This window comes from Coregonus clupeaformis, chromosome 2 (assembly GCF_020615455.1).
Source record: "Coregonus clupeaformis isolate EN_2021a chromosome 2, ASM2061545v1, whole genome shotgun sequence".
Taxonomy (NCBI): domain Eukaryota; kingdom Metazoa; phylum Chordata; class Actinopteri; order Salmoniformes; family Salmonidae; genus Coregonus; species Coregonus clupeaformis.
The window spans coordinates 854594-868770 of NC_059193.1; the positions used below are offsets into that span (position 1 = coordinate 854594).

Consider the following 14177-nt stretch of genomic DNA (forward strand, 5'->3'; position numbering starts at 1 on the left):
CTGATTCCTCACCGTTCTCATGATCATTGCAACTCCACGAGGTGAGATGTTGCATGGAGCCCAAGGCCGAGGGAGATTGACAGTTATTTTGTGTTTCCTCCATTTGCGAATAATTGTCACCTTCTCACCAAGATGCTTGGCGATGGTCTTGTAGCCCATTCCAGCCTTGTGTAGGTCTACAATCTTGTCCCTGACATCCTTGGAGAGCTCTTTGGTCTTGGCCATGGTGGAGAGTTTGGAATCTGATTGATTGATTGCTTCTGTGGACAGGTGTCTTTTATACAGGTAACAAGTTGAGATTAGGAACACTCCCTTTAAGAGTGTGCTCCTAATCTCAGCTCGTTACCTGTATAAAATATACCTGGGAGCCAGAAATCTTTCTGATTGAGAAGGGGTCAAATACTTATTTCCCTCATTAAAATGCAAATCAATTGATAACATTTTTGACATGCGTTTTTCTGGATTTTTTTGTTGTTATTCTGTCTCTCACTGTTCAAATAAACCTACCATTAACATTATAGACTGATCATTTCTTTGTCAGTGGGCAAACTTACAAAATCAGCAGGGGATCAAATACTTTTTTCCCTCACTGTATATGACATGAACTGTAATAGTTCTCATGTTGGATACTGATCAGCCAGTCTATTCAAGGGGAAATTGACCCTGCTATAGTTTTTGAGGCATTGTGAACATTCTCAGAGTTTAGTTTTGCTGTCAAAGATAGTTAAATTCATTCCATCTCTTTGTGGGTTCTTTATATTGGCTAAATCCATTTCCCTATTGTCTATGTAGCTTATTGCTGTTTCTCTCTTCACTCATATCTTGAACACAGAATTGTATCACTTTGATCGTGAAGCTGTATTTTTGTATAATTATGTAAATGAAAGAAAAGCTAGAGTTCTGGTGCTGTTGCTTTTTGATTTATTGATTGAGATTTGTGAATAAAACATAGATTACATCATATTTAGGCAGGTTATTGGTCACCAAACATTGCTTTAAGTTGTGATGGTCCTTAGTTCTGTTGTCCAACATTTGTTGGAATAATGTTTTTTTCCCACATATAGTTTTTAAGGTCTCTACTCAGTATGAAATGTAATTTTCCTAGGTAAAGTAAATATGCCAGGGATGGGCAACTGACAGCACACGGCCGGTCCCCTTTTGAAAGCCCTTGGTTCAATTTCCCCCAAAAAATACAGCAACAAAAAACATCATTGTTTTAAGAACTCAGTGGGGGTCTCAATTTACTGCTGCAAGTTAGAATTGTAGAATACAAAAGGTGCTATTTCGAAATGTGGTTGTGCATCAGCAATGTTTCTAATGTTATTACAGTCACTGATAGTCATTCAATTAGCGCACCATGTCAGCTAACATTTTTTAGATTGCTAAATTAGTTTAGAGGCCAGCTGACCCAATTTGGGATGATGGTTGAATTACAAGCTTGATCCCACATTGATTTTGTTAGTCTGTCTCACTCAGATATCATATTAAAAACTGCAAAAAACTGCCCCCACCCCCATCAAAGTTGCCCATCCCTGAAATAGGTCTACACAGCATGACAGAATAAACATATTTTTCAAGAGAAAATATTTGATCATAAACAGCGTAAGCTATGAATTGGATTTTCAAACAAAGTTGTTTTATATTTAGAATGTGGCCACAGCACATGACACAGAGTCACTACACATCCCAGAATGCAGTCGATGGAGAGGGAAAAGATATGAGGATGATCTACAATTCCCACGGGTTTTTCGAATACATCCATGTATGTCAGCAATGGTTAGGAAGCGCACAGAGACACTATGAGGAAGGGGATTGAGTTGATCAAACCGGCGTGGTATTAGCTCTATGGAAAGTATTATTATCAACAATAATGTCCCACATTAAAGCTCCTATCGCTGATACGGAGAGGCGTAGGCGGAGGTCCACGGCTGAAAGTTCAGGTAATAACAAATCGTAAACTTTCCTTCTATCAATCCCCGCGGGTTGTTTACCACGCAGCATTCGTGCGTTTGCAACATTGTAACACATGTAGTATCGTACATAGACACAGCCCTTAAGATACACTTCGGCATTTGTTTTGTAATTTTCCTAGAAGGTTCAACGACAGTTTGAAAAGCCTATATTTGTGCCTTGTCAGTTAGTGTTCAGTAGTTACCTTTGATAATAATCACCTGTGTTGTGTATGGGTAGGCTGCTTTCCTTAGATTCCCACATAATTGAATTTGTGCGGAGGAGCCCCTAAATAATTTTAAACACTTAATGTAGAATTAACTGTAAGTCGCTCTGGATAAGAGCGTCTGCTAAATGACTAAAATGTAAATGTAAATGTAGGATAACCAGGCCTCACAAACCTGTTTACTATTAGGTATGAAAAACGCACATTTCCTGTGATGTCCATCTGAAAACTGCTTGTTAATTTACTCAGACCCAATATTTATTTCAGTTCACAGATATTGGAACCAGATTCTGAAAATAGTTTATGGACTCTTATTACCAGAGACATTGTAAATTATACTGGACTATAACTTAAGCCAGGGTTTCCCAAACTCTGTCCTGGGGCCCACATGGGTGCATGTTATTTTTTTATTTTTTTTGGGGGGGGCAGGACCGAGTTTGGGAGACCCTGAAAGCTACAGTAGTGGTAAACTTACGACAACATGAGGAGGAAAGCTCCATTTTAAGACAACATGTCAACATGAGGAGGAACGCTTTCGCTAAATTTGGATTTAATTGAAAAGATTATCAATCTGCTTTCCCTCAGATTATGAGAACTGTGAGTCCATTGATTGACTGGCCCCTCTCATAATTGAAGTTGCATGAAGACGATGTCACATGTCGGTAAAGAATCCCTTCCCTTTGTTCGGTTAGGAGTCTTGAGACTTCTTGGGACAGTGATGCTCATCTTAAATCCTGTGGAGATGTGTAAACCTAGGGAATGTCAGGTCAGGAGAGTGCATGCTTGATTTACAAGTAATTGTTGCTCTCGTGATTTTCCATGTGTGACCATTTCAAATTCTCTGAATTGAACTTAGAAAATACTGCTTGTCCTTTTTAAAAGACATGAAGTTGTAAGATTATCTTGCTCACCTCTCAAAGTGGTAAACCTCATTGGCTGACAACACAGAGGCATTAAAGAGGCAACATTTCCGTGCATCATCATAGTGTTTGGTAGGTCCACTGACTTTTGATATCCATAGAATGTCATCGGTCACACCAATCTAAGATTTGGGTGTCACTGCATGTGACTGTCCGGAGCATTCCGTTAGTCACACACTGACTCGACGGGTTTAGCGCATTGGTCCACACAGGTTTCACATGACCTGACCAACTGGGACCCAGAGTTGTTCCTGATGAGGAGAAACTCCTGGCCCTAGTTATGCCATATGGATTCGGTTTGTCTAGCAATGTTGAGTTTAGTTCTCTGGGGGATACCTACCCAGAGAACGAATGCACTTTATGCAAGTTTACCTGCATCTTCTTTTTGTTACCCTACACAAGTTGTATGTTGATGGATAAATGAAGAAACACTTCAATAGTATAATAATGGAGACATTGAAGGGTAAGTTATCAGTGTTTGTTTCTCCTCAGATACCCAATGGGACCATGACCCCCGGGTCTACCGCCGTACATCCCAGTGTGACAGACTGTGTGTGGACATTGGCAGCCATGTGGCCGAGGCCACCTCCCCAGACGTCTCCCACCAATACACCCCCAAATTGCTCTCTGCAAACAAAGGTGAGGCTACAGCCTGTCCTGGCAGCACATACTGTCACAACCAACACTGACTGTTTGCAAAAGTACCCATGATGCTCTGTACAACCGATAGCATTGGTGTAATTCAGTTTTCTGGGTTGGCTAAGCTCTACACTCTTAGGAGAAACAAGATTCATGAAAATCATTTTTAAATGTCCGTTTGTTTGTGATACTTCATGGAAGACCTCTCATCCATATTTTAGTTTATTATTTGTTTCCTGATCTTGTCCGTACCATTTCATCAATTTGTTTGGCACCTTGGTGTCTATTCCCTCAGGAAGCACCACTCCTTTTCACTATGGGGAAGAGGTCTGGCAGGATGGCTCGAGCTTGAAGACCACCATCCGAGCGGAAAATGAAGTAGAGGCAAACAAACTGGCCAACAACTACAGGGTGGGTGGAGTGTTGGACACAACCGAGAGAAGAAAAAAAAAGCCTGTTTTGTCTTCCATGTAAAACAGTTGTAATTTGAATGATTTACAAAAGATCCCTTCCACTTGGAATTGATGACGTGTGTGATGGTATCTGGTTGTGTGTGTGCACATGTTCAGTTTGGCTTCAGAAAGTGGAAGAGTCACGTGACTGAGAGGCCCATCGAGGACAGGTCGGACATTGTGAGGGAGCTCTACTCAGAGCTGAACTTTGTCAGACCCCAAGGTTAGTGTCTGTCCTCCTGCTCCTAATTCACTTCCCCCCTGCAGAACCACTAATATGATGGTCATTAGAAAAAGGTCAGGGTCGTGTTCAGTAGTCACCAAATGGAAGAAAGTATCTCCCCGTTTCGGGGGCAGCTATCTGAATGTCCAATAAGAGACGTTGGTTTTTGTGCCCTAATGAACATGACCATGGCTTGATGTGAATCATTTTGGAAATGTTTGGAGAAAAAATACTCAAGATTGTAGCGTTCTATAGCTATAGAGTGGACACTATGTTGTTGAATAGAAGACACTATTTATGTCATTCATCTTTTTTTTACATCTCCCCTTTTGATTTCAGGTTCTTTGATCACTTGTGGAAACATAGCGTACTTGATTTTATTTGGATGGTGGATCTCTTTAGCCTACCTCTTGGCCTGTCCTTTAATGTTTCTGACCATCATTGGAGTTCCTTATGGTATGAATCCTTTCATTTAATTTTAAATAAAATCTGGATTACTTTACATCGGGATGACGTGAGTTCGAATTTCGACTCTAACATTTGAAGGTTTTGAATCTTCTTTCAGGGAAGCTGTGTTGGAAGTTATCATGCTACTTTCTGTGGCCATTTGGGAAGTCCATACTAAAGGTAAGAGTTATGGCAGTGATTGATTATGCTATTGTCTTTGCTCAATCTCCATTGATTATTGCCTATTCAGGGTGATGTTTAGATGGTGGAACCAGCCTGATTTGCTGTGTTCATCATTCTCCTTGCTCCTCATACACCATTACAACAACTAGGTCCAAAAACTCAACAATAAATAACTAAAGACTTGAACACCCAGGTATATTCATGGTCTTGTTATAAGTGTGTGCAATTGTCACCTCCAATACTCACACTCTCTGGGCTCCATTTTAACGGTGCTGTAGTCGAACTGATGCTCCTGATACTATTGCTTAGTGCTGGAATGTATTAATAAGGTTTAGTAATGCATTATTAAGGCTCTTATATATGTTAGGTCTACGCAGACAATACAGATGTTGTTTTTCTTCCATCTGTCTCCCTTGGTCTTTCACAAATTCTCTCCTTCACTCCCTCACTCCCTCCCTCCCGCTCTCTCCTTCACTCCCTCCCTCCCGCTCTCTCCTTCACTCCCTCCCTCCCGCTCTCTCCTTCACTCCCTCCCTCCCGCTCTCTCCTTCACTCCCTCCCTCCCGCTCTCTCCTTCACTCCCTCCCTCCCGCTCTCTCCTTCACTCCCTCCCTCCCGCTCTCTCCTTCACTCCCTCCCTCCCGCTCTCTCCTTCACTCCCTCCCTCCCGCTCTCTCCTTCACTCCCTCCCTCCCGCTCTCTCCTTCACTCCCTCCCTCCCGCTCTCTCCTTCACTCCCTCCCTCCTGCTCTCTCCTTCACTCCCTCCCTCCCGCTCTCTCCTTCACTCCCTCCCTCCCGCTCTCTCCTTCACTCCCTCCATCCCGCTCTCTCCTTCACTCCTTCCCTCTATCCCGCTCTCTCCTTCACTCCCTCATCCCGCTCTCTCCTTCTTTCACCTGGATGTTTAGCCCATCAGCCTGGTCAGGCGATGCTGTGTGAAGTTCCCTCACTGCGAGGCCATCCCAGAGGAAGCTGACTCAAAGGAGGTGAAGGAGTCCACGCCCCTGCTCATGCCCCCTTCTGTCCCCATCGAGGTCCCCCCACAACGGACGCGTTACTGGGTGAGGCTTGTCCCCTTGCCTATCGCCTGACCAGTGTGACTGACCCCTGTGTGGGCTAATATTTTCTCAAGTAATATTTATGTCTAAAGTTATGTCCTTATAAGCATATGTTTTCCTTATGTGGATTGCGATGGCATGTGTTTGGTTTGGTTTGATGACTGGTTAGTCTGAACAATCTCTAAACTCAATTTGAGAGCCCGATTGGCTGCTCTGTTTTCAAGATTTTGCCAAGACCTTTTCATAACCAGTACTTGTCACGTCTCTTTCCCCGCTGTGTTTGCATGTGCGTCTGTGCCTGCTTGCTTGCCTGCCTGGTCTCCTATGCTGTGCCCTGCTGGGTGCAGTGTCGTGTCAGTACCTACGTGTGGCTGTTGCTAGGCTACCCTCTCCTGGGGCTGATCCACGGCCTGGCCTGCTTCCTCTCCTGGATCCTGGTCTTCACCATCCCCGTGGCCAAGATGAATGCCCGCACCCTGGCCGTCATACTCCTCATGCCTCCCGAGGACGTCCACATCTGCCGGCTGAAAAAGGTGGAAGCGCTCATCAAGGTCTTCCCTTTCCATGTAGTGTTGACATTATCACAGCCTCGGAACTAGTTACCACTTTAATCCAATCCATTAACTTGGCCCTGTGGATTTCAAATCATGCCAGAAGGTTATTAGAGGAATCCTTTTCCTAGATTTGAAAATGTGTAATTTGACGATTGCTTTGCTATGTGTTTCTGTCTCTTTTGCAGCCCCAAGGGTGTGAGAGCCAAGTGCTTCTCTGTTGCTACCATGCCTTCAACTGGTATTACTACAAATACACCATGGACGGAATCAATGTCTTTGCTGTCAGTATCCTTTAACAGACCATTATGGTTGTGATTGCTCTATCACCTGACTGGTGGTGGCGTTCCAGGTCGTTTTTTTTTTTTTGCAGTCACACGGCTCAGATGATCAGATCTGGAGAAGGGTTTCATGTCCTAGGAACCACATTAATTTGCTACAGAGATATTCTGAGCTGGGCAGCCTGACTACAAAAAAGATGACCTGGAACGCCAACAAGGAGCTAACGGAATGTCCTGCCAGTTGCACGTTTTACCCTGTCCAGCAGGAGTCAGCATTTCTGCTCAGTGGCTCTTTTACAGTGCTTCACCAGTTTGTAGGTTCTGTAGGAGAATCACACGAAGTCAAACTGCTTGAGAAAAGCAAACAATCAGTAGGTTTGAAGTGATCAGTTTAAGCAAGGCGTGGTGCACAATTGTTAATTTTATTCACACAATGAGTAGCTATTTATAGATCCGTGCTTCTGCAATGTAGTTGATATCCAACACAGCGTTGTAGACTTTCCACACCAATTGAACCACTGGTGATCCTTAAAGCAGTGTGCCTACCCAGACCTGCTGCCCCTGGTCATCACGACCCTGGTGGTCGGCTATGTGGACACAGAGAACCAGTTTGTCAGCTCGGAGGCCAAGTTCACCACTGCCGTCAGCTCCATCATCCCACTGTCCTATTACATTGGCATGGGCATCGCCAGGTAATCCCCCAGGCTGCTCTGCCAACATGGAAACAATATCAGAACCACAATAAGAGGCTAGCTTGGAGACAAATTAATCTCATTGTTTTGAACAGATGTTAAGTCCACATATGGCGGTTAAGCCACACGTAGAGTTTATATGATTTACATTTTTGTCCTGTTGTGTTATGGTAGTTAACCAAAAGTGACAGTGGTTGATGAGTCTGAATGTTTGTGGGGATATAATGATGTGCTTGTGCTCCGACAAGGCCCTCTGAATAGAATCACTCTGGAGGCTGGTTTATAGTTATGTCGAACTGAATTCGGTGGTGGTAAACTTCAGTATTAGTAGTTAAAATGGTGCATCTCGCTGCAGTATCTCAGCTCAGAGTAACATGCTGTCTGTCTCTCTGCAGTATCTCAGCTCAGAGTAACACGCTGTCTGTCTCTGCAGTATCTCAGCTCAGAGTAACTTTGCGGTGGGAGCGGTGGTAAACGCTACGTTTGGCTCCATCACAGAGATGACCTTCTACATCACTGCCCTGCTGAGGGGTCACCAGGCCGGCTCCAAGTGCTATGAGGAGATCGTCAAGGCCGCTCTCACTGGAACCCTGCTGGGCTGTATTCTCTTTATCCCAGTGAGTGGCAACTAGACACACGCACACACACACACACACACACACACACACACACACAGGCATCTCACTGACATACACAGAAACATTACTCTCCAAGACTGACACACAAACACCAGTGTTAATTTCCTCAACAAAAATAGTGACTAAAATATTAGTCAAACACCAACTTTTCAGTGGCAGTTGACAAGACTATAACTGACTAAATAGACCCAGAAAACTAGAACTAAAGGAAAATGTTCTGTTCTGCAGTGGTAAGGAAGCGCCACACCCGGCATATACAGCCTAGCCTACATCAGCTGGTGAGCTGCGGGGGAGCAAGCGATATGTGTGGCCAGACAGGCTTCGCTCCGGCTCCGCCTCCGATTATACACATCGCTAAGGAGACTCTCTTGCTTCCCCGTAGCTAACCAGTCACCACCAGCCTTCTAGTTAGATACCCTTTGCCTGGTTAAGAAACACAAGATGCTTCACAAAATAAATAGAAATAGCAGCTTTAAGTTGAATAGTAGAACAACAGTCTAGCTATGTTTTTCCTCTCTCCCTTGAGTATAGAAACGTTTTTGAATTTGAAGACTCACTCAACCCTTGCACTTCCCCCACTGCATTTCACAGCCCGGTTCTGTAGCCAACATATTAGCCACTTCTCCCTCTTTTCCTGAGAGAAAACGTCTTCAGGCTAGCCCTTTCCTTTGAAAAGATATGACCCATACCGACACTCCGTTCTTTTCTTTCTATTGTGCATTGGCAAGACACATTTTTACATTTATAAAGCATATCGCGGGCTGTTCTAAAACTAGGCTACTTACAGACCGGACTGTTAACCATTTGTTTAGGCTACACCTTGTTCAGTCATGTTACTTCATTAGCTAGCTAAAGCCAAGCATCTGGGGCGCGTTCAGCAGGATGCAACGTTCAGATAGAAATATGCTATGTAGAACAAACATGCCTCTCTGACATGTTGAATAAGGAATAACGTCGGCTCTATTCATGGTATTTTTATCTGCAATGTTTTTCAACTGAACGTGGCCATGGTAACATTACCAGTAGCCTATATGCAAACATTTGGTGGCACAAAAAGGAAAATGGATAGCAAGCAATTTATTGACTAAATCCCTCTTGTCACTACACTATATCTGACTGGGTAAATAACTTTATTTTGACTTAATGTGGACCCAGCACTTGGACCAGGACTCGAGCACGGGGAGTCGTATTTCAACCATAGGTGATTCTGACTTTCACTCGGCCTCGAGCACAGGGGACTTGGGACTCGATTGGGACTGGAGGTTTAGTGACTTGACTACATCACTGGGTGAAACAGTCATTAGCTCCTGTACTACTTCTGGACATCAATGTGGCTGCAGCGTCTGGAACGTTGAGAACATTGGCAATGACACGACCGAGGGATGGAGGTGGAACCCATACTACTTTGCCAATACTTTGTGGCATCTGGTGATTTTGCTTCTGTGCCTCTCTCTCTCTCTCTGTGCCCCTCTCTCTCGCTCTGTGCCCCTCTCTCTCGCTCTGTGCCCCTCTCTCTCGCTCTGTGCCCCTCTCTCGCTCTGTGCCTCTCTCTCGCTCTGTGCCACTCTCTCGCTCTGTGCCACTCTCTCGCTCTGTGCCACTCTCTCGCTCTGTGCCACTCTCTCGCTCTGTGCCTCTCTCTCTCTCTCTGTGCCTCTCTCTCGCTCTGTGCCTCTCTCTCTCTCTGTGCCTCTCTCTCGCTCTGTGCCTCTCTCTCGCTCTGTGCCACTCTCTCGCTCTGTGTCTCTGTCTGTCTGTTTTGTATGTAATGTGAAATATCTATGTAGGCTGAATTAGGAATTTACATGGCCAGATAATTGTTATATATGTTTGTCATATTTCTGCTGTTGGGAAGAGAATAGGATGTTATGCAGAACAATCTGTTGGTTATGCATCTTTGTGCACATAGAAGTCAGTGATTTCAAATGACAATGTGACTAAGATGTAATTATATTTTAGTCAAAATGACTAGACTAAATCTAAAAGAAGAGTGCCAAAATTAACACTGACACACCCAATGGGCATATATGATTACCAAACTATGTTGACAGTCATCGTCTCCTGTCTACTCAGGGTATCAGCATGATCATCGGGGGCTTTAAACACAGGGAGCAGAGGTTCAACAGCCGCTCTGCAGGGGTCAGCTCAGCTCTGCTCTTCATATCAGTAGGAGGTAAGAGAGTGCACACACACAAATATAAACACAGATGCACACACACATACGTAAGCACACACACACATCTGAACACACACACACACTCATCAACAAACACGTTCACACACTGTCCTGTCCTGCAGGCGTATTTGCCCCAACCCTGTTCTCCAAGGCCTACGGTAGCCTGGTGTGTGCAGGCTGTACCAGCTCTCCAGCCAACATTAGTGGGCCCTTTACCTGTAACGACTGCCACTATGACATGGTTGGTACCTACATCTCCTACTCGCCTGCTGCATCATCATCTAAAGCATTACATTGACTGTGCTGCTGGGAGCAAATAATACTTAAACTGCACTTGATTGAGCTTACCTGGACCAATGGAACCAAAGACCTAGTGGCCAAAAGGGTTAACCCTAACCCATCCATCTGACACTCCAGACAGGCTTCATTCAAGTATTTCATTGAAAACAAGTATGATTTGAACCCACGTCTGTAGTGTAGTGACTCATGTGGAAGTGTGTTATGATGAGGTCGTGAGGGGTGGTTGTGGGTAGCCCCAAATGCTTCAGCATGTATTAAACTAAAGCCATACTCTCTTTCTCAACAGAGTGGAAGTAACGAGCCCTTGTATCTCAGACACATTGAGTAAGTACCAATAAAATACCCATTCTGTCCCATGGTTTGTTGGTGTTACCAGCCAGTAGGCCTGCTACAGTGTAGTTACTTGCTGTATGGCTTGTTTTCCAGGCCTCTGGTGTACACCATCTCTGTGTTGCTGCCTGCCGCCTACCTGATCGGCCTCATCTTCACCCTGAAGACCCACTCCCACATCTACGACATCCAAGTCAGTGACGGGCATGACCACCACCAGGGTCAGCGCCCACCGGGGGGTGCCAACACGGCCGGCGCCAGCGGTGAGCCCCCCGCAAGCTTTTCCCATAAGTTGTAAACTTTTGTGGTGTTGTAGTCATATTGTAGAGAGGAGCTGGAATGTGTGAGATACTTCATCGTGTTGGTTTCTATTGTGTGTGTGTGTGTGTGTGTGTGTGTGTGTGTGTGTAGGCGGTCATGGCACGGTCGTCCACTGGTCCAGGTTGAGGGCTCTGTCTGTACTGATCATGGCCACACTGCTAATGGCCGCCTGTGCCGACCTCACCACGGAGCACATCAAACCCATCCTCGACCACTCCGCCATCTCCCAGGTACGCCCACACCTGAGCCATGTTCATTAGGCCACAGCATAGCAAAATGTTGTGCAATGGAAAATAAACATTTGCGTTTCTTATTGGGTATGTTCAGGTAGTACCTCCCCGTTTCACTCCATTTTAAACTGCGTCCTTCCTTTTCATTCCCATTGAACAACACAGAGGCCATAACCAGGGGAATATAATGTGATTAGTGTAATTGGGTAGAAAATCACTCTGGAAAGCTCATTATTGAAAGACCCTGTAATTTTATAACAACCAAATTTTACACTCATGATGCGACCTGCTGCGACCTGTCAAACAACTTTAAAATGTGTTGTGTCCTGACTGTGTAAAAGGATAGTGCAATGTCTCACTGTCTGTCATTCGGTTCTGCAGTATTTTATCGGCGTGACAGTGTTGGCGATGGTGCCGGAAATTCCCGAGATCTTCAACGGAATACAGTTTGCCCTGCAGAATAACATCAGTCTCAGGTAAGCCACTATCACGCTCTTGATACTGCGTTTTCACTCTCCTGATGGGTCTCGTAATGCAAAACCTAGTCTCTCTAGACAGACCGGTTGCCTCCCACAATGTAGCAATGTTCAAGCATACACTGTACGTAAACCAACGTCAGTTTGGCAGAGAGGAAAGGGCGGAGTTGAGCGCCGGGAAAAATGTCCAGAACCCTGCCGTAGACATGTCTGGTAGGTAGCTAGCTAGATGGAGCTCGCAGAGGATATTTTCAATTAGTGTATTTCTCAAGTGAGTAGTTTGCATGAGCCATGACGTAAGCATTACAAGCTTACAACAACCACTGACTGGCTGTGGCTACAATTAGCCTAGCTATCTGTGTCTGCATTGTGTGTCCACCTCTGTCATGTTTCTTGTGTGTCTGCCTCTGTCATGTTTCCCAGGGGATTGTTTTAAGCCCCACCTACCAAAACTCTTAATTTGTTGGGAGAGTTGTCTGAAGAGCACCCTTATCGAATTGGCCAAGAAAATCTGACATGATTCCCAGAACAAGTGCTGTTGCCCCCTGGGTCTGGGATTTCCGAGACTGTGTAACCTGACATTGATTTGTTTGTCTGTACAGCTTGGAGGTGGGAAACTGTATAGCAGTGCAAGTCTGCATGATTCAGATTCCTTTACTCATCTTGTTCAACACTTTCTATGTAAGTCGTTTTAAGTCGATCTACATTGTGATTAATTGCATCAGATGTAATAATTTTCAGTATCTCACTTGTTCTTGTACATAAAGCCTCAGGTTTTGAGAGTAGACTGTAGCGGTCAGAGGTGAAAAGATCCCACCAAACGTGACTCCATCTCTTTTCCAGGATGTGGGGTTCGTGCTCCTGTTCAGTGACTTGCATCTTTGGGCCAGCATCTTTAGTGTGATTGTGGTCAACTACATTTTCATGGATGGCAAGTCGGACTACTTTCAGGGTAAGTTGTTGTGCTTGGTTCACATTGCTATGGCGCTTGGTTGTAGTAAAGATCCAGATATCACGGATTAGACTGAATTCCAAACCCCTCTGTTTCCTCTGCAGGTACTGCTTTGGTGGTGGTTTACCTCATTCTACTGGCATTGTACTTTTTCGCCCCATCACCCCCCGCCTGTTGAGCTTTTCCGCAAAGAAGAAACTTCAACTCCCAGAGTCCTTTGAGTCACTATTTCCAGGAGCTGCTTTGTTTGTGTTCAAACTATTATTTCATTGCCATGTCGATTTATATTGTCTCTTTGTCTGTCTTTCAGTAGTATTCATAAGGGCTCGCAGTGGAAAAGGTTTGGAATGCTTTGCAGTCCATGTTGTCCCTCCATTTCAATCTGTTTTCTTCCATTTGTGGCTAATGAACATGACCCAGTTCTGGGCATCAAGGGCCCTTTACCTTTGGAATTATTTGCATTATGATTTCTAAATGAACTTACCTTTTATTTTATTTAAACATTGCACATCCTGAGGTGTATGTAAACAATGTAGAAGACTGAAGATATTTTGTAACAAAGAAAATGTATTGTCCCAATGTTTTTTTTCCAGTAGGATTTTGGCAGATTAAAATGCAGATGTTGTTAAAGCAGGGTTTGTAGAGTATGCTAATATCAATGTATAAAGTGGTCACATTTGTGCTTCGCATTCATTGGGGTTTGGGTATTAAGCTCGGTTCATATGGACCAAGAAACCTACACAAGGTGTAACGCTAGGCTCTGTATGGAAAAAGGACAAATTGTCATGGTCATATTCTGGACATTTCTGTTCAGTAATTTCCCATTCTTGTGATTTGCTTTGTTGCAAGGTGTTGCATTGGATAAGCTGCAGCCAGGGCTAGTTCAACACAATACAAGGTGTTGCACCTGAGCAGGCAGGTAAACATGAAATCATTCCACACAGCCCTCTTTGGAAAATAATGATCTGTCATAAGCAACGGCATGCCAATTTCAATGTGCTTGTTGCACATACAGAGGACGTTATGGTGGTTAAATCAAGGTAACTAAATCTGGACTGTTAGGCAAACCAAGATACTTGGTAACGTGTGCACTACAAGGGCAAGGTTGACTGATCTAATCTAAAAGGTTC

At 44.4% G+C, this 14177-nt stretch overlaps 1 protein-coding gene across 1 annotated transcript; it reads left to right on the top strand.

The window, feature by feature from the left end:
- Nucleotides 1–532: 532 nt before the first annotated feature.
- Nucleotides 533–13740, top strand: LOC121550084 (putative cation exchanger C521.04c). The gene is made up of 20 exons (XM_041862216.2): nt 533–1940; nt 3589–3735; nt 4031–4146; nt 4305–4410; nt 4750–4866; nt 4976–5037; nt 5951–6103; nt 6448–6633; nt 6840–6939; nt 7483–7624; nt 8058–8241; nt 10336–10435; nt 10561–10679; nt 11025–11062; nt 11165–11331; nt 11480–11619; nt 12001–12095; nt 12698–12776; nt 12939–13047; nt 13152–13740. The coding sequence occupies exons 1-20, from the start codon at nt 1871–1873 to the stop codon at nt 13223–13225; spliced, it is 2304 nt and encodes a 767-aa protein (XP_041718150.2). The 5' UTR covers nt 533–1870; the 3' UTR covers nt 13226–13740.
- The last annotated feature ends 437 nt before the right edge of the window (nt 13741–14177 follow it).

Bases quoted from the DNA above. Each gene is read 5' to 3' on its own strand.
- LOC121550084 (XM_041862216.2), top strand. From the start codon at position 1,871: ATGTCCCACATTAAAGCTCCTATCGCTGATACGGAGAGGCGTAGGCGG. The intron at 3,736-4,030 runs GTGAGGCTACAG...CTATTCCCTCAG, and splicing joins ATTGCTCTCTGCAAACAAAG to GAAGCACCACTCCTTTTCAC. The intron at 6,940-7,482 runs GTATCCTTTAAC...GTGCCTACCCAG, and splicing joins AATCAATGTCTTTGCTGTCA to ACCTGCTGCCCCTGGTCATC.